The sequence below is a fragment of the Helianthus annuus genome, chromosome 9 (assembly GCF_002127325.2).
Source record: "Helianthus annuus cultivar XRQ/B chromosome 9, HanXRQr2.0-SUNRISE, whole genome shotgun sequence".
Classification (NCBI taxonomy): Eukaryota; Viridiplantae; Streptophyta; class Magnoliopsida; order Asterales; family Asteraceae; genus Helianthus; species Helianthus annuus.
Window position 1 is genome coordinate 180,273,164 of NC_035441.2, and position 23,537 is coordinate 180,296,700.

Here is a 23,537-nt window from a genome sequence, read left to right on the forward strand (position 1 = left end):
CTTGAGTGGTGGTGTTGTCGGTTGATGCGGCGGTGACTTGATGCAGGGGCTTGACTTGCTTATCCCAGAAACCAGCCTTCACCCGCTTGTCATTAATCTCAGCGGCGAGCAGGTAGGTCTCCTCAATCGTTGCGGGCTTTGAAGCTAGGACAAAATCCGCTACACAGTCAGGAAGAGCGCGGATGTATTTCTTGATGGTCATGTCGGGAGTCTTGACCTGGTCTGGACAGATGATGCTTAACTGCTTGAAGCGAGCAGTGAGACCGGCGTTGTCACCCTTGTCTTGTTTAATACCCCAGAATTCATCCTCCAACTTATGACGCTCATGGGAGGGACAGTATTCTTCGATCATGATTTCCTTCAGCTTCTTCCATGACAGAGCATAGGCTGCGTCGTTTCCGCGCTTGTTTCTTTCAGCAGTCCACCAGTCCAAAGCACGGGACTGGAAGACGCCAGTAGCATTGAGAGTCCGGAGATTATCTGGGCATCCACTTTGACGAAAGGTGACTTCTATCGAGTCAAACCAGTGAAACATAGCCGTTGGACCATCCTCGCCGGTGAACTCTTTTGGCCCACATGCCTTAAATTGCTTGAAGCTAAAAGCAGTCTTGCTGGATTCTTTCGGAGCATCAGCTTGTGACATCTCAGATGATTTGCTGGCGTTCTCATAAACCTCACTCACGGCCTTCGCCACGGTCTTAGAGATGATAGCAGCCAGACGTCGATCTCTTTTCTCCTGGCGGGTAAGACGCGAGTGTGATCTAGGTTGTCCAGATGACGACATGGTCTGCAACAGACATCGTCACAGGCTCAACACAACGAATTCGAGTCTCACACGTTCTTAGATCTCTAAAGCTTAGAATCACGTCGCATCTCTCGTCACGTAACACATATAATCACATAAGCACATAATCATAGAGGCACATAAGCACAGAAGCAATTAGAGCACATAAGCAATTAAGCAAGTAGAGCACTTAATTTCCTAAACACGTACGCATTTTCATCACAGAGGTTGTCAGAAAACAGAAACCTATAACCACAAGTCGAGTGTCGTTCGTCTTGCATATCGGATAGCACCACATTGTATCGTCTATCTTAGTCGTATAGCGGAGCATAGCACACTGGTTTCGTTTAGATCACATCAACAGGGATTTGAATCGAGATAGGATAGCAACAAAGGTCACGCGGATTGATAACAAATGGAGTAACCAACAAATCTTAAAACACGTAAACAGGTAAATCATATAAATTCAACAAAACAACACTCAAAATCGGAAAATGGATTGTCTGCGGCTACTAGACTTTGACTAACCATGGCAATTTAACTATTCACAGTTGACTTGTCGTCACTTTCGACTCTAGGGGACATGTTCCTGCCTCGATTCTTGGGCATTATGCATGCGCATTCTAGGTCATACTCGTGAGTTCAGGTCGTTGGAGTCCGTCAATTGCCTTGGCGAGATAAAATAAAGTCGGAATAACTGCCAAGGTTAGGGTTTCACCCCTAGCTCAGCAATTTCTTCCTTGTTTTAAGAAAATTTAGAGGAAAATTTTCATCAAATTACGGGTTTCAGCCCTAATTTGGTATAATTCTCCCCCGTTTGTTGATAGAAATCGCACAAAATAATCGGCAAAGATTTGTAATTTAGGCAGGAATTTGCGGGTTTCACTCCTAATCCCGTCCAATTACAAAATTTGGCTCGGAGTTCGGATGTAATGATAGAATAGAAGGAAACAACATAAGATAAGCACATAAACTTGGTCTCTTGGTTCCTAACTATAGTCTAGGTCTCTAAGACAGCGATCCGGACTAGATCGTGTCTAACCTAATTCCCTATAGTTATGGCTCTGATACCAATCTGTCACACCCCAACCGATGGCGGAATCATCGGGGCGCGGCACTGAGCGAAACAGATTGTTCAGAAGTTTCCACAACAACTATCATACAATTCAGTTATATAACACGTCCCATACCGTGTCCCAAATAATAACAAGTTATCATAGAAATCAACTAAACAATATGGGAACTGTTCCGACAACTCAAGTTTAATTATTACAGACCGAATTTAAATATTGTTTTAAGACTTCTAGACGGCTAACTATAGATCTTACTGACTACAGGTGCCAGTACAAGATCTACAGATAATTATGACCCTGGAGCAGGTATGTGGACACTGTCCTAAGGTCACAGGCTCCTAGAAGCTTATTATTGCCTCGCTTCCCTAGCACGCTAGTAGCTTAAACACCTGTCACATACGTTAAAATAAAAGTCAATACATATAATGTAAAGGTGAGTACACAAGTTTGATATAGCATATAAAGTTTGAATAGTTTACGCATAACCAAGCACGTACACAAGGGCAAACGATGCATGTAAATTATCAACATGGGACCATCGATACCAACGACTTCGAGTTGACTGTCCGAGACAGTTCGCAATACATGATTACCACTGTAATCCATGCAGGTAATTGTCCTTAGCAACCCCCGTGTGAACGGGTGCTGAGTCCAAACTATAGTACTACGTTGCTAAAGCAGGTAGATAGCACTCCACGTGTAAACATAATAAACAGCAATCATTTAGACAAGTAATACATGCAAGTAGGTTAGCGTTCAAATAGTTTGTGTTGTTTGTGAATTTGATAGATTACGTATGTAACACCCAAAAGTGCTGAAAGCAAAAAGGGATCGAGTATACTCACAGTGGTTGGTTGTGGATTGAAGGGAGCACTGAGAATAGGTTAGCCTGAATAGTTCGATAACACAACGATGAGTAATGCGGAAAAAGGGAACAATGTACTTGGATCGAGTAGGCCATTCGATCGGATAGCAGTTCGATCGAGTGGGCTGTTCGATTGGTTTGAAAGTCCGTTCGAACATCCATTCGATCGGCCGGCTGGCTCGATCGGCTGGTTCCTTCAAGTGGATTGTTTCTTCCTTTGATGTGAAAGATGTGTTTGTGTATGATGGTTTGTACTACCTTTCAAGTTGGCCGATCGAACAGCTGTTCGATCGGTTAGCCCAACCGATCGGCTAGCACTTCATTGTTTTCAAATATGTCACTCGATCGGTTGGCATGCTCGATCGGTGACATTCCAATGTTTCGAAAGGTCTAAGTGTTTTGAAGTATAGTATCTCATGATTCGAGCAGTAATGATTACAATCGAGTGGCGTAGTCGATCGAACAGTACCTCGTCAATACTACACTTCATGAGTTTGTGGGACTAAGTGCTAGTCGATCGGTTAGCCTAGTCGATCGGCTGGCATAGTCGTTCGGTTGGGCTGTTCGATCGAACAGCCTAGCCGTTCGGCCAGCTTTTCGATTCGGTTAACCTTTCACTTAACACTTGGTTATTCCCGTTAATTGTTGATGTTTTAGAGATAGTTTGATTACGAGTTGAACCATAGAACCTCAGCCTTTACTCGACTCACTGACTCGGCTGGAATCACCCAAGTCCGGTCAGTGGGCGTTTCAGGACCTAAGTCTAACGTTTAACCCGGAATCGGTAATTCTCTCGATAGAATCCGAATCTTGAACCATGTGTTTGTTCAGAATGGTTTATAAATCGGTTCAAGCTTCGTTTTCACCGGTTTGAGTGTAAAAGAGTTGAAAGATAGATGAAAACCCGTCTTCCAATCCTTTTCCGCCGTAAAATGTTAAGATCTTTGGAAGATTTTAGGTTATTTATGTGGAAATCGGTTAGATCTAGCTTATTCATGGTTGAATGAAGTCAAGAACATGAAGTTCTTGATGAACACCAAGAACACCATGATGACATCACTCAAGAACACCTAGATCTTGGTGATTTCATGGATGAAATTCAGATTTTGAAAGATAGAAAGATGTAGAATCGATTAATGAACGAAAACGTACAAGGATTAGAGCGAAATACTTACCGGTTTGAGAGAAATCTGAGATTTAGTGAGAAGAAGAGGCTGGTCGGTCAGAGCTTTTCCAAAAGTGGAAAGTTTGACAAAGACAGCCCTATTTATAGGCTTCCAAAAGAGGAAAGGGTCAGCTGATCGAACAGCATCCCTGATCGAGCAGCTGTCCGATCGAACTGCCTGTTCGATCGGCTAGCCTGTTCGATCAGGTTGCCCTGTTCGATCGGCTAGCCTGTTCGATCAGGTTGCCCTGTTCGATCGGCTAGCCTGGTTTTGAGTGTTTCGCGACGATTTTTGGTATTTCGAGTTCGATGAACGATGATTTGAGAATGATAGAATTCCTAATCAAATTACTTTTAGTAGTAGTCGAGACTATATTTAACATACAAGCATCCTTACAACCTATTTCCAAAGTCGGTTTCGATTGAGTTTGATTATCCTTCGAGTCTCGATTGATTTGATTGATTCACCACACACTTTAACATAAAAGTAAACATGCACAAGTAACACATAAGGCACACACACACGTATAAAAGTACTAAAATCCCCACACTTGAGTTTGATGATTGATTTGACTAGCTTGATTATTGATTGACTAGCTTTATTGCGTTGTTACTTCCTATCATTCACAGTCGGTCGTTGATTCACAGTTCGATTATCGTCCGATTAGTTTGATTATACAACACTTACTCCAAATAATACGAAAATCAAAATGAAACTAAAAGGAAATTAATCTTTATTAATCTTTAATTCCAATAACAGTCAACACTTGACTTTGACTTTGACTTTTGGAAAACACGGGGTGTTACACTATGGTTTGGCCTTTAAAGGAAAGAGTATTTTTGTCATTTCACACCCTCTTAACAGAGAAAACAAACTGAAGTTAGACCCAGGGACTATCCGGGAACAAAAAATGAAAAGTTAGGGACTATTCAGGTAATTTTAGAAAGTTGGGGACTATAGATGAAAAAAGGCGAAACCACAGAGACTATCCGAGCATTTTTCTCTAACAATTAATTGATTTGAATTTAAGCTCTAAGTTAGTAAGTGGCCTAATAGATACAATTACAAATGGGCCCTAGATACAAATGGCTAGAAAACATAATTGAATACTTTTATACTTAAATTTAACATTACCTTTCGTTTTCTAATTATATTGTCATAATCAATTGGTAGATTAGATACATTGTTAATTAGCATAATAAAATATACCAATTGGAAGACCAGATATCTCATTGTTTTATAAAATATTCACTTATATATCAAATCATCTTGAATAGTTTTAATAAAGAATTTGTTAAATGAAGTCCGTGGTGACGGAGGTATTAAAGATGAGGGACAAACAAAAAGTAATTTGTATTGTAGTTACATTAAGATAATTAAATTATGGTTAAGAGTGTCCGTCGACTCTTCTGACATTAAGATTCACAAAATTTGTCACGTAAAAAGATAGGTTTTTCTTTTAGAAAAAATATAAATTTTCTTACCGTATTTAAAAAATAAAGTCATATATTGACCATCTAACTGAAAGGTTCGCATTCCCGTAATTCCGACATTGATTTAAATATTTACTTAAATAACCTACTAATCAAATTTGGTATTTCACATATTATGAATCGTTACAAGATACTATGTGTGACCTACAAATTTCATATAGGTATATATATTTTGTGATAAATACAATTGTTAAATTAGTGACATTTAAACCACTTTTCTTTCTCTATATATAACTCGTGCTCAAAATAATTAATTAATTGATTTAATTTAATTTGCGTCAACTTTAAAAATAAATAAATGATGACAAAAGACGAACCTTATCTTCAAGGTAAAGTTAATAATAACTAAATGGATTCCAAATGGCTTTGAGAGTCACCTGCTTTGCTTGTGTGTCATCTAAGGTTATCCACTTAGGTTTTCTCTTCTGGATATGACTTCGTTATTAAAATACTAAAGTTACAAACAATTCAAAGAATAGTTGCTTAAATTTTCCATTTCCTCTCGAGTATTACGAAATAAACATGCACACACAAAACTTAATTAACTATTTGATTTTTTTTTAACTTTTCCATTTCCTCTCGAGTATTACGAAATAAACATGCACACACAAAACTTAATTAACTATTTGAATTTTTTTAAACTGCCAACGAATCCTTCAAATGGGCAACTGGCGAAATTCACCACATCGGGATACATCCGCCTCCAAACCGGGGAAAACCCTCACTTAGGGCCGAAGCCCGTTAACACTTGCTCGAAGGCACGACAGTGCGGTGAGTAAAACCCGCTCAATTCAAGGATCGAACTAGCGATCTCCACCTATTCACCTAGTCTCTCATCTTCACCAGGTGCCGCAAAAAATAATGCGAAGGGCAGGAATCGAACTTGGGTCCCTTAGTCCTTCAAACACCAAGTCTCCCCCTTACCACTCCACCACCACCTCATTGGCATTAACTACATTGAATTAGGCTGCAAACGGCGAACGAGTCAAATATATGGAGCTTGACTCGACGATGTCAGATTATGTTCGAGATGGGTCCTCTTGATCAAATTTGGTCTCAACTCAAGAAATAACTGAAACTCGATTTGAGAACTCAAATAATTCAGAGAACTTATAGAACATCATACAAATGAGTGATTCCTCAAAAAAAATGAACGAAATATTATATATTTTTTTTGAACGGGAAGTAGAGCAACTGGTTAGTTCTAGACTTGTAACTTTAGCATCTTCGTGTTTATTATGAAAGAGTAAATTGCTAAAATAGTCCCTAACGTTTGTTCACATTTGTTAGATCCATCCAAAAAAAGATTTTTTCTCATATGAACCACTGAGGTTTCAAAAAAGTTGCTAAATCCATCCAAACTTCAAGGACGATTTTAGCAATTTAATAAAACAAACTTTTTTTGGATGGATTTAGCAAATGTGAACAAACGTGAGGGACGATTTTAGCAATTTACTCTATTATTTTTATTTTCATCTTTTTATTATATCTCTTAATTAACATAAAATCTATTTATTTTCATCTTTTTATTAAATTTCTTATTTAACATAAAATCTACTAGTTTTTTTTTTTTGAACGACGAATTTCTACAACAGGCGATAGATTCGCATCTGCTTTTGCAGGCCCTCCACCCCACTCTGGCCAACAATATTTTGTCTTAACCGGGCTCACGCTTGGCATCAGAGTTTGGTTTGACGCTCCCCGACAAAATTTCCAGCCTACTGCCATATGCGAGTAGTTGCACCCTCCACAAGAGCCGAAAACTCTCTGGAGTAAATGCACTGTAATAGAAAACTCGGGTGTACTCCGTGGGTTTCGAACCTGTGACCAGGCCTTCACCCAGTATTTTTTTGTTCATTTATAAAATAAAATACACGTTCTTGCTAAACAGGTAACAAATTAAACCGTTGAAAAGATTTTGTCGTATAATTAACTTTATTAAAGGATTAGTAATGAGTAAAATGTTTACATTTTAAAAGACTTGGTTAGATGGTTAGATGATTATAAATATAAAACCGTATTCATAATTGTAATTGTAAAATATAAATGATTAATCTTTATTATGAAGTGGGTGAAGGCCTGGTCACAGGTTCGAAACCCGCAGAGCACACCCGAGTTTTCTATTACAGTGCATTTACTCCAGAGATTTTTCGGCTCTTGTGGAGGGTGCAACTACTCGCATATGGCAGTAGGCTGGAAATTTTGTCAGGGAGCGCCAAGCCAAACTTTGATGCCAAGCGTGAGCCCGGTTAAGACAACATAGTCTTGGCCAGAGTGGGGTGGAGGGCCTGCAAAAGCAGGTGCGAATCAATCGCCTGTTGTAGAAATTCGCCGTTCAAAAAAAAAAAAACTAGTAGATTTTATGTTAAATAAGAAATGTAATAAAAAGATGAAAATAAATAGATCTTATGTTAATTAAGATATATAATAAAAAGATGAAAATAAAAAAAAGAGTAAATTGCTAAAATCGTCCCTGACGTTTGTTCACATTTGCTAAATCCATCCAAAAAAAGTTTGTTTTATTAAATTGCTAAAATCGTCCCTGAAGTTTGGATGAATTTAGCAACTTTTTTGAAACCTCAGTGGTTCATATGAGAAAAAATCTTTTTTTGAATGGATCTAGCAAATGTGAACAAACGTTAGGGACTATTTTAGCAATTTACTCATTATGAAATATAGCATTATCACAAAAGGTAACTAACTAACGGGTGGGTGCCCAATGTGTGTTGGGTTTGAAGCTCTTTTGCTATTGGGCTTGATAAAGGTTTAGAAGACTATAGGCCTATTTTGATCAATGATTGTTTTCTTGTGGCCTAAGTTATAAACACTAATTATATCTCTATATAACCTATCTCATATATTGTAATCTTTTTTACCGAGCTTAATAAAAATATCTAGTTGCAGTATCCGAAATTCCGAACCACATAAAAATTATCATGTTCTTCTTGCTTTTATTTTCGGTTTTTTCCTGTTTTATTGGTTTGTGCTTAGTGTGTTAGTTCTGTTGCACCACTTGATACCTAATAATTGGTTGGCAACCTTACTTTGGTTTTGTCTAGACATCTCATTGTCCAGGGCAACCTGAAATGTTGCGCCACTTGATACCTAACAATTAGTTGGCAACCCTACTTTGGTTTTGTCTAGACATCTCAGTGTCCGGAGCGAAACACTATTGGTCAATCATATGTCCTATCACTCATGACCCGGAAATCACTGCGCTGCTTGATACCTAACAATTAGTTGGCAACCCTATTTTGGTTTTGTATAGACATCTCAGTGTCCGGAGCGAAACACTATTGGTCAGTCATATGTCCTATCACCCACGGCCCGAAAGTCGTTGGCCTTCTATGGATCATGGGAAAGCCTCATCGACAATGTTAATACAATAGTTAATTAGTTACCTCTATATATAAGAGATGAAAAGATACTACATGGTATGCTTGATATGATTATTGAAGTATGGTGTAAATAATCGCCACTTAAGAGAAACATCTACTTGTTAAAAGCATGTCACTTTTATAATTAGTTAGTATTTTCTTAATTTATAATTCGAAAAAAAAAATACTACCCCAAGGGAAGGAGCACTTTCATGTGACAACCTGAAATGGAGTTAAAACTAGAACACAAATGATAACATGTGAATCTGTATGTTTCATGTATCAATATACATTAACTTTTAGTAAACCTTAAATAACCACCCACTTAGAACCTCTGTCTGTAAGTGAGAAGGAAACAATCTCAAGTCAGGGTGAGGGTGTCTTGTCTTCCTTCAACTGCAAGTACCTTTCAGAAGAAAAGAAAACGAAGGTAAGTGTGATCAACGCATTGCAAAAGCATCAAAGAGTTAACTAATGCGGCTTACCCTTGACCTCTTGCCCAACGCGAGAGTTGATAAAGTTGTACCGTTTCATTTGAGGCATGGCATACAAGAAGTAGATAGTTGCGAGGCTGCACCATCCATGCAAATCTCATGCACAAAGCCGAATACACGCACATCACTACATCCAAAAGTTAAGGTTTATAAATTTTAATTTTAATTTTAATTTTAATTATAATAATAATAATAATACTCATCTCACTCGCACGCTCGCTATAAATACTTGTTTTTAAACACGCATGCTATTACTAACCACCAGTCATGTTGCCAGATAACATTTCCGGAGGTTTCTCAATGTCAGCCATGGCCTGCCATATTCCAAAAATAATCTTAACTTGTTGATTCAAGCACTCTTGCCATAAAGCGAATGATACTAGAAGTATAGTGGAAAAAGCATACAGCTGCAACGAATCCCCAATTGGCCACGGGACCCCAGAAATGAGTAGTTTTCGGTCCAACAGGACTGTTTAGGAACGTCTTGAAGAACGACATGTATAAATAATTTTGCAGTTAACTATGCCTCTGTAGTCTGTAATGGTACCATTTACATCAAATTATATTAGGCACATTGGCTGACAATTAGGTGACATATGAAGCATACGATTTTGTGGAAATTATCAAGATCAAAGCAACCACATGAAGAAAGAAACCATCCTACACCACAAATGTCTCCATACAGTTTGTTGAAATGATCTAATCAAGCCTTGAGTAAATTCCCTTGACAATTTGGCATGATTATATTTCAAATTTTTGGTCTCTTAAAGTTTATATGTAACAAAAATGGAATACAAAATTTCTAGACACAGGCAGTGGCGGAGCTTGACTAAAAGTTTCGAGGGGGCGTAAAGTGATGGGACCCAAAATTGTTTTACCTAACGTTATGTTTGTGGTCGGGTCGGGTTGGTTATTCGATTCAAATCGAGTCAAATAATAATAGTTCCAAATAAAACAAAGTGTATATTTACCAAACTACCCATCATTTATATACAAAGTTTATAAATATTTAGGATATACAATTTAGGAAAAATAATCGGGGGGGGGGGGATCCTATATAATTTTAAAATTTTCGGACGAAAAATCGGAACTTGTACACTTCTAACCGAAATATTGGGGTGGGCGGGTGCACCCCCGAGCACCGACTATCCTTCGCCTCTGGACACAGGGTCATCCCTGAAATTTCGGAGGCCCTGTGCGACAAGTAAAAATTGGTCCCCTAAAATAAAAACTTATATATATAAACAAAGTTCACTAGTAAGCTAATAATTGTTATAACAATAAACAAAACTATTGTAGCAAATTGACTTGTAAGAAATATTTAAGTGATTAACTCTTCAAGTCTTCATAATTCATACTTTCTAATGTATCAGTAATTAGGCTATTATTTTAAGTGTTTAAAATGGTCAAAGGTGTACTGGAATTTGGATTGAATGGTTAGTTGATTAATGGGCTAATAGTAGACGGTTATTGACTAGGGTACCTGGGGCGCCCACTAGATGGGTTCGCATGTTCGGACAGCTTCCACAGGACCACCGCTGCAACTCCCGTGGGTTGGCTACGCGGGTTCAATCACGGGTTCACGTTGCTGCATCGAATTTTGTTTGTTTAGGGTTGTACTAGATGGTGACATGGCACAATAATATTGGATGGTGGATCGAAATGGGTAGTGGGTTCAACTGGAAAGGTGCCCCCTCCCTTTAGTGCATCTGTTCAAATAGGTTACGAGATAGGTGCCCCTCGTACCCTTATATAGGTCCCCTCTAGAACATAAATTTGTTACTAACTTTACAATTTCTTTTATACACATTAATCAACGTACCATCAGGGGCGGATCTAGGCCACTTTTGTGGGTTCCCAGGAACCCATTCGGTTTAGAAAAAATATGAAAATTAGTGAAAACCTCGTATGATTTATTTGGAAAAAAATAGTGAGAATGTACCAAAAGGAACCCAATGAAAAAAGTTATTAGATCCGCCACTGCGTACCGTACCTAAATGAGAAAAAAAAAAACTGGGGCCTCTAAAACATGACCCGGTGTGGTCGCCCACCCTGCACATCTCAAACACGCCCATGTCTATACATCACAGCAGGTAAAAATCACACATATAATCCTCTAAATAGAGAGTTATGGATTTGTAGTTTGTGTTAATCAGCAATAATCATGAACTAATCGCTGTAACCTGTAGCCTCCAATCAAATAGACGAATCGTTCTTGCAATTTATCTTATCGAATTGTTAAAAGAAAAACAATAACTGAAGCGGCATTTAGATGGGAAGCATACGTTCAAATAATATCAATAAGAAAATTAATATTCAGTGCATGTTAAGGTCGACCCATATATAATTCTATGACCAATTTACAACTTACGAGTAGAAAATAAAAATAAGAAGACGTAATTTCGAGAGAAACAAGAATAGTAAATCGAAGGCTGAGTAAAGAGGTCGGAAAACTAACCGTCGAGAGGAGGATTTGGTTTGGGTACGAAGAAACGTTTGGAAGTGGGATACTTACTACTACAGAAGACCAGCTTCGCACGGATACTATCGAATTGACTTGCTCTCCGGACAGTTTAATGATCCACGTGCCACTTAGCTTTGAATGTGATAAGACTTGAGACCACCTCAAAATCCTTGTTTTTGGAGTCCAGGTCACATCCTTTTCCGTTATTTAGCCACTAAAAATGGTATCTTTAGTTTTATTGCCACGTCTGATTTTCCGTCATTTAGCCCCTGGCATCTTTTGTTTTACTGCCACGTCTGAATAATGGGCCAAAATATGGGGCCGGTTTGTGTAGACAAATTGCAGTTCGAATAATTGATAGATGACAATCTTAAAAAGATACACAAGATACGGCTCGTGGTTCGAACTTTACTCGAAACTCGTTTGGATTTAGTTCGGAAAAAGCTCGTTTGAAATGGCTCAATTTGAAACTAAGTTGAGCCGGCTCGGTTAGAAAATGAGCCTAGCTTGGCTTGGTTCGTAATGAGCTTGTTTGCTCGGTTTGGCTCGCTTGTTAGCTCGGATTATTTTACTTGTAATATATTTATTTTTATATGCATTATAATATATTACAAAAATCTAATTATTATTTGCATGTATTTAGTCGTGTAATTTGATAACTATGACAAATATGAAGGTTGATTACCATACTAATGAACTAATATTGTATTTCGTTGAAATTTAAAACTTGTTTTATGTTGTTAAGCTTGATTTTGGCTTGTAATGTATTAGGTTGTACTTATTTTGGTTATGTTATTTTCAACAATTGAATAATATTTTAGAGTACTGATTTTTAGAGCTATTTATTAAATTTTCTTTTTAAAATCGAGCCAAACCAAGCCTAGCCGAGCTAGCTCGGTTTAAAACCACGCTGAGCTCAAACTTAGATTTTCAGTTCGGTTTCAAATCTAAGTCGAGCCTGACTCGGGCTCGACTCAAGAACAGCTATAAGACGTCCATCGCTCATCTCATCTCTCATTCTTTAACATCCCCATATTTTTAGGAGAAAACAAATTAATCCTCCAAATTTCATTTTTAATAAATTTTTTGGGTGGAAGAATAAGAATAAAGAAAAAGAATAAGGAAGTATTATTATTTATTTGAACAGAGATAAAAATGAGGAACCAGATGTATTAGGTTTTTTTTTGAAAGTGAGAAACAAAGTTAGAAAAATGTGAATTGTAGTTAAATTAGGGGAGGGGGGTGGTTCACTAGTGATAGAATTCTATCACTCACAAGCACCAATCAAGTTCCGCCATGTCATCGACCATTTTTCCATCACTCACAACCTTTTTTAGTCGGGGTGCCACACCCAACAATTCCCCCCAACCAACAATTACACTCACAAAACAAAAACAATAACGCGTTAAAAATATCACGAAAATGGAATTGCGTTATAGAATAATGCGTTATATGCAGGAGGCGGGGTGGGGGAGATGAAAGTTCCACGCGTTGTTGTTCCATTCCGTGATACTATCACGGACGAGCCCGTCCACTCTTATATAGTTTGGGATGAGGGATGAAATGTTAATGCTCTAACGAATTGATGTAGCACCATGCGACATAGGGGTCAAGTTCTATACACCCAACAAAAAAACACGGATGTATAGAGATTGGTTCTGAAGATAGATATATAGCCGTTTTTGGAATTACTACTTTACAACACATCCGGTGTACAATTATAGTTATTTTAGCGACGATTTCGGAAGTGCAAACAAGATTTGAATCTAATTGTGGGAGGTATGTTAAATCATTTTGTATACTTCCAATAGAAAAACTCTATTATTTCCATTGGGTCGTATCCTACGTTATAGTTTGTTAGACTTGTCTATTTGGTTTAGTTTATAGAAGTTTGGATGTTTTTTTCATGCTTTTAAAAACAAAGAATTGTACCTTAGATTTGTAGATTGGGCCTGAACACCGTCGATGACGCTCCCACCAAATCGATCCTTCTCACTCAATACTTTATTGCAATTTGTCGTGTGTTAGACACTATGCCATCATTTCATTTTATATGGCGTATAGTCATTTTTGACATGCTCCACGGGACCACCAATTATAAGCCTTCATGAGAATATAAGATAGCTATCTTATATGTCTAAAGCCTAAAATATAAATGGTTAGAACACATAGCTTGGGCGTGGAAATATGGTGTGGTGGCCTCTCCACGCCATGCACACTGGTCTGCCAACGGCGTGGAGGGCTTGAGGCAATAGGATTTCCACCGGCGTGGAGGAGTAATGTGGGGCGACGTGGCACGTTGTGTGTGGATGTGGGTAGTAGTCGTTGTGTGCCAACGGTTAAATTTAAAAAAAAAAAAATCTTTTTGAAAATAAATAACATTTTCTACATAAACAAACTTATTCTACCATTTTTTACAACCACTCTCAATTCATCTAATTTTTCAACTTTCTTCACATTTTTACTTCAAAATTTTAGAAAAAAATGGCAATGAACCCATGGAAAGGAGAGGAAATTGTGTTGTGTGAATCGTGGATCGCAACAATTACCGACAACGAGGCTCCCTTACCCACGCATCCGTTTTGGGAACGAGTTTTCCAACAATTTTGTATGGTCGTGACTTCAAACACGTCGCGGCGTGAATGATATTAAGATTCTTTGGTTAAGTATGTACATGTTAACATTCAAATTTCGTTATCTAATTTTTCTTTTACTGGCGTTTATTTTTTAGTCTTTTACTAGCGTTTATTTTTTTAAGTTATGTAATGTTTTGATCTTTTAAGTTAGAGTGAATTGCAAGTTTTGTCCTTTGTCTTTAGGCCATTTTGCAAGTTTTGTCCTTTATGTTTAAATTTGACGAGTTTTGTCCTTTATGTTTAAAAATCAAGCACGTTTTACCCTTTGGGCCTTAAAAATCAAGCACGTTTTGTCCTTTATGTTTAAAAATCAAGCACTTTTTGTCTTTTTATGTTTAAAAAATCAAGCACGTTTTGTCCTTAAAAATCAAGCACGTTTTGCCCCAAAGGGTAAAACGTGTTTGATTTTCAAACATAAAGGACAAAACTCGTCAAATTTAAACATAAAGGACAAAACTTGCAAAATGGCCTAAAGATAAAGGACAAAACTTGCAATTCACTCTTTAAGTTATGTAATCTTTTTATCTTTTAAGTTATGTTATGTGTTTAATTTGTATTAACGGTATTTTTTAATTAAATTTAATAGATTTTATATAATTTTTAAATATTAAATAATAATAAAAAGTGTGTGTCACGTGTCGAATAACATCACCCTTTCACGCCCTGTCTCACTCCTTTTTTTGCACCGCACACACTTTTCTGACGCATGTTGACGTGGCGTCCACATGTCGCGTAACACCCCCTTTTCAAGCCCTCTCACTCCGTAACTGAGAGGTCAAAGTAGTGAGGCTAAACGAATTAACTGAACAATAGATGTTGTATTATGACCTAAGGAGTTTTTAATCTGTATAAAAAATATGCTTAGGGTATATATTTGGTATTACACTAAAAAAATACTATAGTATATAAAAAAACCATATGTGTTAGAGATTTATTATACCTGCATATTCATATATTCTTGACCCTGATGTACTTTTTACAGTAATGCTAGATTTTTTTTTTTTAAATAAGTAGAATACTCAACCCCGCGTATTATTTTAGATCATGAAAAAGTATAACGGGGTGAAATTTTGTATTTTAAAGAACATTATGAGAATCACGAATATAAAGGAAATTTGTGAAATCTTTTCGGTTTTACAGATGTTAAATTTGGTGTGTTTACGTTTTTAATGGATATAAATGTATGATATCTTTTAATGAGTAAATTATACGGATGGTCTCTATGGTTTGGCCCACATTATGGATTCCGGCCCTATGATTTAATAAATAATGAATAGAGTCGCTAACTACCTAGTTTAACAGTTTTAATTCCCGCAGTTAGTTAGTGATGGTCATTACTAGAAATAAATTATAGTAGATACAGTGCTTGATGCTCTTACTCTCTTGATCTTGAAGAATCCTGCACGAATCCTAAACAGTGATACATTGTGACATTGTGTTGAATTTGATTCTTTGGTAATCGCGACAAAACCAAATCACAATAAACATTTTGTTCAAAAGATTTCCCACTACACCTGATGAAACCAAACCAGCGAACACCAAACGACGTTAACTCGATTAGGTGACCACTAGACTCGTGGCTACAGCTGGATACATAAGCATGAGTAGATGTGGCTCAAGCTAGGTTTGTCCCACATTGGCTCTTACAGAAGTTAGAAAGTGAAGCTCTGTGTATATAAGCAATTAGCTGCAGTTGAATAAGTCATGCAGCTATGCAATGAGCACAGAGCGAACTATTCTTTCGCCTTTTACTAAAGAATACCGTGTGCTCGTTGCTTTCAAATAGCATACGCCTATTTTTGGAGAGCTTCTTTCTTTCAGAAAGAACTTCAACAAAACATAGTCATAAACTTATGTTTATTTTGTTTTTTTATACTTTATCTACTTTACATGTTAGCTTTAAAGAGCTTATTTTTTTTTTAAAAGACTCCAACAAGACATGGTACCAAACTTATGCTTATTTTGTTGTTTTTTGTTTTATTTGTTACTTTATCTACCTTACAGATCGGCTTCTCTCAAATAACAAGCAAGAGGCCTCTTGCTAAAAGTAAAACGATCACTTCTGCCAAAAACTTGTTAAAACTGTTAAACCATGGCGAAAAGGCTAGCTGTTTTTGGGTTATTTGTGCGTTATTTTATAACAATTAACATGTTTTTTATATGCACATAACACATCTAGGACACACAATATTAAGATCAAAAGGCCAACAAAAATTACTACATAGATCAAAACCAAATATGCTTCGATTTGCAATATCTATGCTCGGCATCTATCAAATATCAATACATCGGTCATCAAAGCAGTTCATATATGATATAACATCTGCTGGTAAACGAAGATCATAGTATTAGACACTACCTGTTATATTGATGACATTAACTCAGTGAAAAAGAAATGGGTTTGATTTGGTAAAGTGACCAATTCAGGTATCTTAAATCTAAAGCTAAAAAATCATATGAACATGATCCGCTATCTCAGAAATAATTTAAAACTTCAGAAATAAAGTTAAAAAACATCAGATACAAGTCAGAATTGAGAAAGTGGATACCGACCCTACCCGACCATTACCCGACCCGAGAACCGATCAAACATAAAATACAGAACCGATTCACTACCCTAAATATAGGGTCGGTTCCGGTCCATAGGTCCAAGTGGGGTTTCACCATGAAAAGAACCGAGAACCGACCCGACCAGATTTTATATGAAAAGTTTCACCATGAAAAGAACCGAGAACCGACCCGACCAAATTTTATATGAAAACTTGGAACCGATCTAAATACCTAGGTACTTGGGTTCGGGTCGGGTTGGGTATATTTTCAGTCTTGGTTATGAAAGTGAAGGGAGAGCCAGATTTATCCCACATCGGCTGGTCATAAAATTAGAAAGTGAGGGGATGTGTATATAAGCAGCCCAGCTGCAGTTGTGAAAGGCACGCAGCCATGCAATGAGTACAAAGCGAACTATTCTTTCGCCTTTTACTAAAGAATACCGTGTGCTCGTTGCTTTCAAATGGCATACGCCTATTTTTGGAGAGTCCTTTTCTTTATGAAAAGACTCCAACAAAACACAGTTCTTAATACTTTCTCTAGTTGGTTTTGTTTTGTGGCTTTAATTCTCAATTATACACTTGTATATCAGTAACAAAAAAAACATAGTTATTTTGAGTAACATAATACTATACTTGGGAGAGACGGACCTCTCAACCAATAGGTCGTAAAAGAAATTGTATATGTTCAACTTCAACTAAGTTATGGATGACAATTTAGAAAGCAAATTTGTGAAATGTCTGGCGAAGAACACTAATGTAGTTATATTAATCCATCTGGAACAGATCTAAAAGTTCAACGCATTTCTACAAAGCAATAAACCACCTGAGTTAATCAATTTCTGTCCCACATCAACTGGTTAAAGGTATTAGAAAGTGAGGGGGTGTGTATATAAGCAGCCCAGCTGCAGTTTTGAAAGGCACGCAGCCATGCAATGAGCACAAAGCGAACTATTCTTTCGCCTTTTACTAAAGAATACCGTGCGCTCGTTGCTTTAAAATGACATACGCTTATTTTTGTAGAGCTCTTTCTTCTTGAAAGACTCCAACCAATTTCAGTTCTAAAAATTGTTCCATTTGATAACCTTCTAATTTAATTACTATCATGATAGTATTATCATAATATAACCTATTCATATATATGAATCTGAAATGGCTAAGAGGAATAAATATAAAATAAATTTAACTATTTTGTAATGTTAAACCATCGAAATTCGAAAACACATATCACCACAACCTATATGAGATAACAAACATAACTTGTACTTGGATTATTTGTGCATTATTCAAGACCGCCAAAATGATACATATCTGCACAAAACATCTCATGGCTCAACAAAGATTAACCAAAACTAACATCAGACATAAAAAAAAAAAAAACAACATTTAGTTAAGAACAGATTTCAATCTCAACTAAAGAATCTACCACCGTAAAATCGTACAAAACAATGTTTATAAACATGAAAAAATAATATGAATCTACGACGAAACTTTGACAAAAAATTAATCTAAATAACTTTAAACATAATTATGTCTGTAATAACAATACAAGTATAGCAAGAAAACATGATAACAAAATGAAGGGGACATGATACAAAATGTTGGCAAGCTGAACACAGCTTACCAAACCTTGTCATCCATCATCATCTTCTTCATTCTGTTGACCTTTTGTTCTTACCGTCACTAACAGCAGCCACATCTTCCATTTCAACATCTTTACTCTTATTTTTCTGTTCCGTTTTCTGCATTAATACCGTTTTTTTCTGTTTTCAGCAGGCTTTAATTCCTCTTAAAGTGCATGTTTTTTTTTTGTTCTTTCCGGATTTAGGTTCAGGTCTCCATTTGTTGCAGAATTCTCGATATCGTATGTTTTCATTTCATCGTTATCTTTTAGATTTATTCTTCTTGCTTTTCTTTGATATGTGCATCTGAATATCAGATATGAAACAAAAAATAAATAAAGTAAACACTGTGTGACTCACCCTGAGAGTAACAATATTCAAGATCTAGAGATTACTAACCTTGGTTTGCAGCAGTTCCCAGCGCAGCTTTTATAACCTCAATGTTTTCTCGAGGTTGCAACCCCTTTGTCGTAAAAGCCACGATGTAGGGTCATCAAATCAAAACCAAATGTGCTTTAATTTTCAATATCTATGCTCAGTTTCCATCAATGAATTAATGTTCATCAAAGCTATTAATACTCAATGTTTACATTTGTTGTTAATTCAAATTTAGGAAAACGAAGATTGTATTATTGCACACTACCTGTAATAAAGAACAGATGGATTTGATTCATTTAAGTGACAAATGTATTGAACTCAAGTATCTAAATTTTAAATAATAAATTGTCGTATGAACACGGTCTGGTATATTATGACGACACAAAACTCAACTAAATAAGATAATTGAATTTAAAACGTAAACAAGAAAGTAAAAGAACAATCAAATACAAGTGAGAAATGAGAATTGAGGAACAGGACACCTATTAGGATTTGAAGATGAAATGAGGAGAGGAGAGCTGGTTCTGTCCCACATCGTCTGGTTAAAGGTATTGGAAAGTGAGGATGTCTGTATATAAGCAGCCCAGCTGCAGTTGTAAAAGTCACGCAGCCATGCAATGAGCACAAAGCGAACTATTCTTTCGCCTTTTACTAAAGAATACCGTGTGCTCGTTGTTTACAAATGGCATACGCCAATTTTTGGAGAGCTCTTTCTTATTGAAAGACTCCAACAAATCTCAGTTTTATTTTTTCTTGAAAGTATGTTAGTTGTGATAAGTTCTATTTTTTCTTGAAAGTATGTTAGTTGTGACAAGGTTTAGGGAAAGTTAGGTTTTGGGTTTGATTTCCACAAGGGGGTTTTTCTAGATTTACTCGTTTACTCTAGTGGAAATCAAACCCAAAACGATCGGCTATCTAACTATTTATATTGAATGTTACATTCCCTTGTGGATTAAGTTTCACTTATATGAAGATTCCCACCAAAATGCAAAATATGTAATCTCATAAAACAATGAACATAAAATATTGTAAGCATCCCTAAGCTAACAAGGTATTTCACTAGAAGAGGTGATTATAATTATCTATCTAAAAATCTTCAAATTTTGATTTGAAGGTTCGTTCGATCAGACTTGTTTGATCTCACCAGTTATCATTTTGTGTAGAATAAATCATGAATTTTCTATGATACTACTAAAAAGATCTTATTCGAAGCTTACAACAACCTAAAACAGCTCGTCACCATTGGATTCAGAAAACATGGCGAAGATAAGAGGTGGACTCGAACGAGCTAGTCACGGGTGATGCATTGTGTATGTTGGTTCTGGCTATTTATACTTCTATCAACTTTCTTCCGGTGCAAATGGATTTGTTATATATAACAAAAGTTGTTGGTCCTTTTGATACCTATCTTATTAGTACTTTGTATTTGATCCTATAACCCGAATCATGCGCAAGTGCATGTCAGTAACTTTTTTCAGAGAACAAAACTCGATCTATTTTTGTTTATAACTTTTACAAATCCAAATTTTCATGTGTTTGCATTGTTCTACGCTCTAACCTTTGTGGGAAAAAACAAATAAATAAAAAATATACGTCTGAATATGCCTGTTTTTCAGATTCTCAAACCATCGCGGAACATCATTACCACAAAACCACAGCACAAAAGTATAAATAGCCTAGCCAGTATTTAAAACAGCCACAATGATAACCCATGCACAACACACGTTTAGGACGCACATCAACCAAAACTAACATATAACAAAAAAAAAAATCAACAACCATCACAATAGAAATAGCACATAACAACCTTAACTAACACGAAATAATTAAAATGAAGCCAAAATAAACGTTGACATTAAATTACCCTAACTAACTTCAAACCTTATGTCTGTGATAACAGTAATAGTATATTAAGAAAACATAACATCAAAACGCCGAGGCCATGATACAAAAATGTTGGCGACTTACCAAACCTTGTCATCATCATCTTCTTCACTCAGCCGACTTTTTCTTCTTTTTCTTCTTACCTTCACTAACAGCAGCCACATCCTCCATTTCAACATCTTTACTCTTCTTTTTCTTCTTTTCGGTTCCATTTTCTGCATTCAAACCATTTTCTTTTCCATTTTCTGCGGGCGTTGATTCCTCTTCAAGTGCGCGCTTCTTTTTCTTCTTTCCAGATTTAGGTTCAGCGTCTCCGTTGGTTGCAGCATTCTCTTTGTCGTCTGCTTTCGCTTCATCGTTATCTTTAGATTTCTTCTTCTTGCTTTTCTTTGTTGATTGTTCGGTCTCTTTATCAACATCCATTTCTGCACCTGAATATCATATATCGGACAATAATTAAATAACGTGTGCTTCTCATTTAAACCGCTACTATCGAAGATCCAGAAATTACTAACCTTGATTTGCGGCAGTTTCCATAGCAGCTTTCATAACGTCGATGTTTTTACGAGGTGCAACCCCTTTGTCGTAAAAGTCAAGGCGTTCTTCAACTTGCTCACGAAGTTTGTCACCAAATGAAGTGGTACTGCTCTCTGTGGTCAACAAAAGTCAATATATTTATATACATAACAATAGATCAAGAAAATAACGTTTGTCACTAATATGCAATAATAAGCAAACCTGAGAAGCAATCAATTCGAGAAGCAATCGAACACTTGTTAGCTAGATAACGAGCCATTCGACCCTTGTTCTTTGCAGATGCACGCCCAATAAAAGACGAATGAAAAATCAAACCATATTTTGGTGTGTTTCCTTTGGTTTTCAAAGCCCTAAAACCAAAACAACACTATCAACACCAAAATCGAACCGCTTTTAGTTGGTTTTAATAATAAATAAACGATATAAAACCTGAAAAGGGCCTTCTCGGCACCGAGGATTTGAAGGGTAGAAGAAGGGCATTTTGCAAGATTTGTAAGACTACCAGCATGAGATATTAAACGAGCACCAACAACTTCACCGATTAACGCAGCTAGATTAGGTGCGATGTCACCCATTTTAGTGGCGAGATAATCAAAAAGTTTCTTCCTGTACTCAGCAAGCTCCATCACACGCTGTGCAAACATCTTAACGTTAATCAAATCAACCGGTGACAAATCTTGGCCTGAAAAAGAAAATACATATACATCATTAATTGCATAAAACAATGTTTTTTAATAATATAAGCTATAGCATACCCATTGATGCTTTGGCAGCTTCTAGTACTTCCTTTGCTTTATCTTCGTCCCCAAGAATTTCTATTAGGCCTTCTAACTTATCTTCAGACAATTCTGATTTATCTTCGATAAACTTTGCAAGTTTAGCGTACAGATAATTGTCATTGACAATCTTAACTAGCTCTGGGAAATGCCATGAGTACCATTCCCTGCAATAAACAATCAAACATCGAGAAACTTCATATGCAAGATTATAACATTCATAACTAAACTTTATACATAATTAGTACAATCTTTTCTATGAGTGAACGGACCTGATTCTCATGGAAAATGTATTTACATCCTTATCAAGAGTATCAAGCAGAAAGATCGCTTGAATAACCATGTTGTCTTCACGGTTAACGTTGAACTTGACCTTTGCCCTGCTGTAACTATGGCCCAGACCGAGTTGAGCTTTCTCCAAATCACCTGGCTGTTTAAGTTTCAAATAAATTCAGAATTATTTTACTAAATACATTTTGCAAAATTTAGAAAAAAAAAACTACATAACAAAGAATACCTTGAGATTGTCAATGAACCTATCGAAATGCAAACGAACACCGCGAATAAGCTCAGAAACAAACTCATTGCTCTGGCATGGAATCTTGGTTTCTTCTTGTATGTGAGACCCGATTTTGGGATCCACTACACCTAAACTGAACTTTGCCTTTTTACCTTCCTTGACCTTTGGAAGACTAAGCTCCAAAAAGTTCCTCAGTTCATCAGTCATTTGTCCTAATAATAACAAAAAAAAATTAAATTCAAACAACAACCAGGTGTAATGTGTTAAAGCTAAATTTTACCATGCCCATATAATTAAAAAAAAACACATATCAGACTCTCAAACTGAATGATACTACACATTTTCATGCATAACCTGCCCTTAATTTGTCCAAACTAACCCTAACAGTGACATATGTTCAAAATCAATTTGTAAGTAAGCAGAGTTATCAAATAAAAAATGAAAGCATCTATGTTAAACAACAAACAAAGCACAACAACAACAAACTAGAGCATATATTACAAACAAACACAATCATTTCAAAATAGCAAGCTTTACAATACCTAATAAAAAATAAAATATTAAACTCTCAAACTGAACATATATATTACAAACAACTGTAATCATGTATAATACCTTCGGATACAGCATTTTGCTGATTGAGAGCATCAAGAGCAGATTCAAAAGGATTAAAAGCAGCAAGCTTGACAACCTTTCCAAAGCGATTGAGGTCAGTTACCGAGTTACGAACAGCCTCTGTGTTTTGTCCGATTTCATCGATACCGTGGGCCAAAAACAGGCCGTATCCAGACGCTGACTCGTAGAGAAGATACAACGCCATTGGAGACCAACAGCTTCAAGCTCAATGTGCTGGATTTTGCACCTGTGAGTCAAATTTAGGGTTTGGCGTCGCTTCTCTTATTATGCAGAGCCGCTAGGGTTT

General features: G+C 36.6%; 2 protein-coding genes and 4 non-coding genes across 15 annotated transcripts; 4 read left to right on the forward strand and 2 right to left on the reverse strand.

Moving 5' to 3' along the window:
* Window positions 1-8,971: 8,971 nt before the first annotated feature.
* Window positions 8,972-13,714, reverse strand: LOC110879891 (mitochondrial pyruvate carrier 1). 9 transcript variants are annotated; one of them, XM_035977942.1, is made up of 6 exons: window positions 11,711-11,894; window positions 10,359-10,445; window positions 9,658-9,780; window positions 9,512-9,566; window positions 9,244-9,379; window positions 8,972-9,164 (listed from the first exon to the last, which is right to left on the reverse strand). In XM_035977942.1, the coding sequence occupies exons 3-6, from the start codon at window positions 9,748-9,750 to the stop codon at window positions 9,125-9,127; spliced, it is 324 nt and encodes a 107-aa protein (XP_035833835.1). In that variant the 5' UTR covers window positions 9,751-9,780; window positions 10,359-10,445; window positions 11,711-11,894; the 3' UTR covers window positions 8,972-9,124. The 9 variants fall into 9 exon arrangements, with proteins under 9 accessions (XP_035833835.1, XP_035833836.1, XP_035833834.1 ...); XM_035977943.1 differs by lacking the exon at window positions 10,359-10,445 and adding an exon at window positions 10,736-10,840; XM_035977941.1 differs by lacking the exon at window positions 10,359-10,445 and adding an exon at window positions 10,736-10,840 and having other exon boundaries at window positions 9,658-9,787.
* Window positions 13,715-16,060: 2,346 nt separating this feature from the next.
* On the forward strand, window positions 16,061-16,180 carry LOC118482545. Its single transcript, XR_004868579.1, has one exon. It is a non-coding gene; the product is annotated as a U5 spliceosomal RNA (small nuclear RNA).
* Window positions 16,181-17,288: 1,108 nt separating this feature from the next.
* LOC118482551 lies at window positions 17,289-17,408 on the forward strand. The gene has a single exon (XR_004868584.1). It is a non-coding gene; the product is annotated as a U5 spliceosomal RNA (small nuclear RNA).
* Window positions 17,409-17,824: 416 nt separating this feature from the next.
* LOC118482552 lies at window positions 17,825-17,943 on the forward strand. Its single transcript, XR_004868585.1, has one exon. It is a non-coding gene; the product is annotated as a U5 spliceosomal RNA (small nuclear RNA).
* Window positions 17,944-19,506: 1,563 nt separating this feature from the next.
* On the forward strand, window positions 19,507-19,625 carry LOC118482506. Its single transcript, XR_004868540.1, has one exon. It is a non-coding gene; the product is annotated as a U5 spliceosomal RNA (small nuclear RNA).
* Window positions 19,626-20,698: 1,073 nt separating this feature from the next.
* On the reverse strand, window positions 20,699-23,533 carry LOC110879894 (nucleolar protein 56). Of its 2 annotated transcripts, none has more exons than XM_022128431.2 (8): window positions 23,231-23,533; window positions 22,613-22,827; window positions 22,368-22,525; window positions 22,075-22,262; window positions 21,749-22,001; window positions 21,521-21,669; window positions 21,298-21,432; window positions 20,699-21,213 (listed from the first exon to the last, which is right to left on the reverse strand). In XM_022128431.2, the coding sequence occupies exons 1-8, from the start codon at window positions 23,433-23,435 to the stop codon at window positions 20,891-20,893; spliced, it is 1,626 nt and encodes a 541-aa protein (XP_021984123.1). In that variant the 5' UTR covers window positions 23,436-23,533; the 3' UTR covers window positions 20,699-20,890. The 2 variants fall into 2 exon arrangements, with proteins under 2 accessions (XP_021984123.1, XP_021984124.1); XM_022128432.2 differs by having other exon boundaries at window positions 20,699-21,207; window positions 23,231-23,527.
* Window positions 23,534-23,537: the final 4 nt, after the last annotated feature.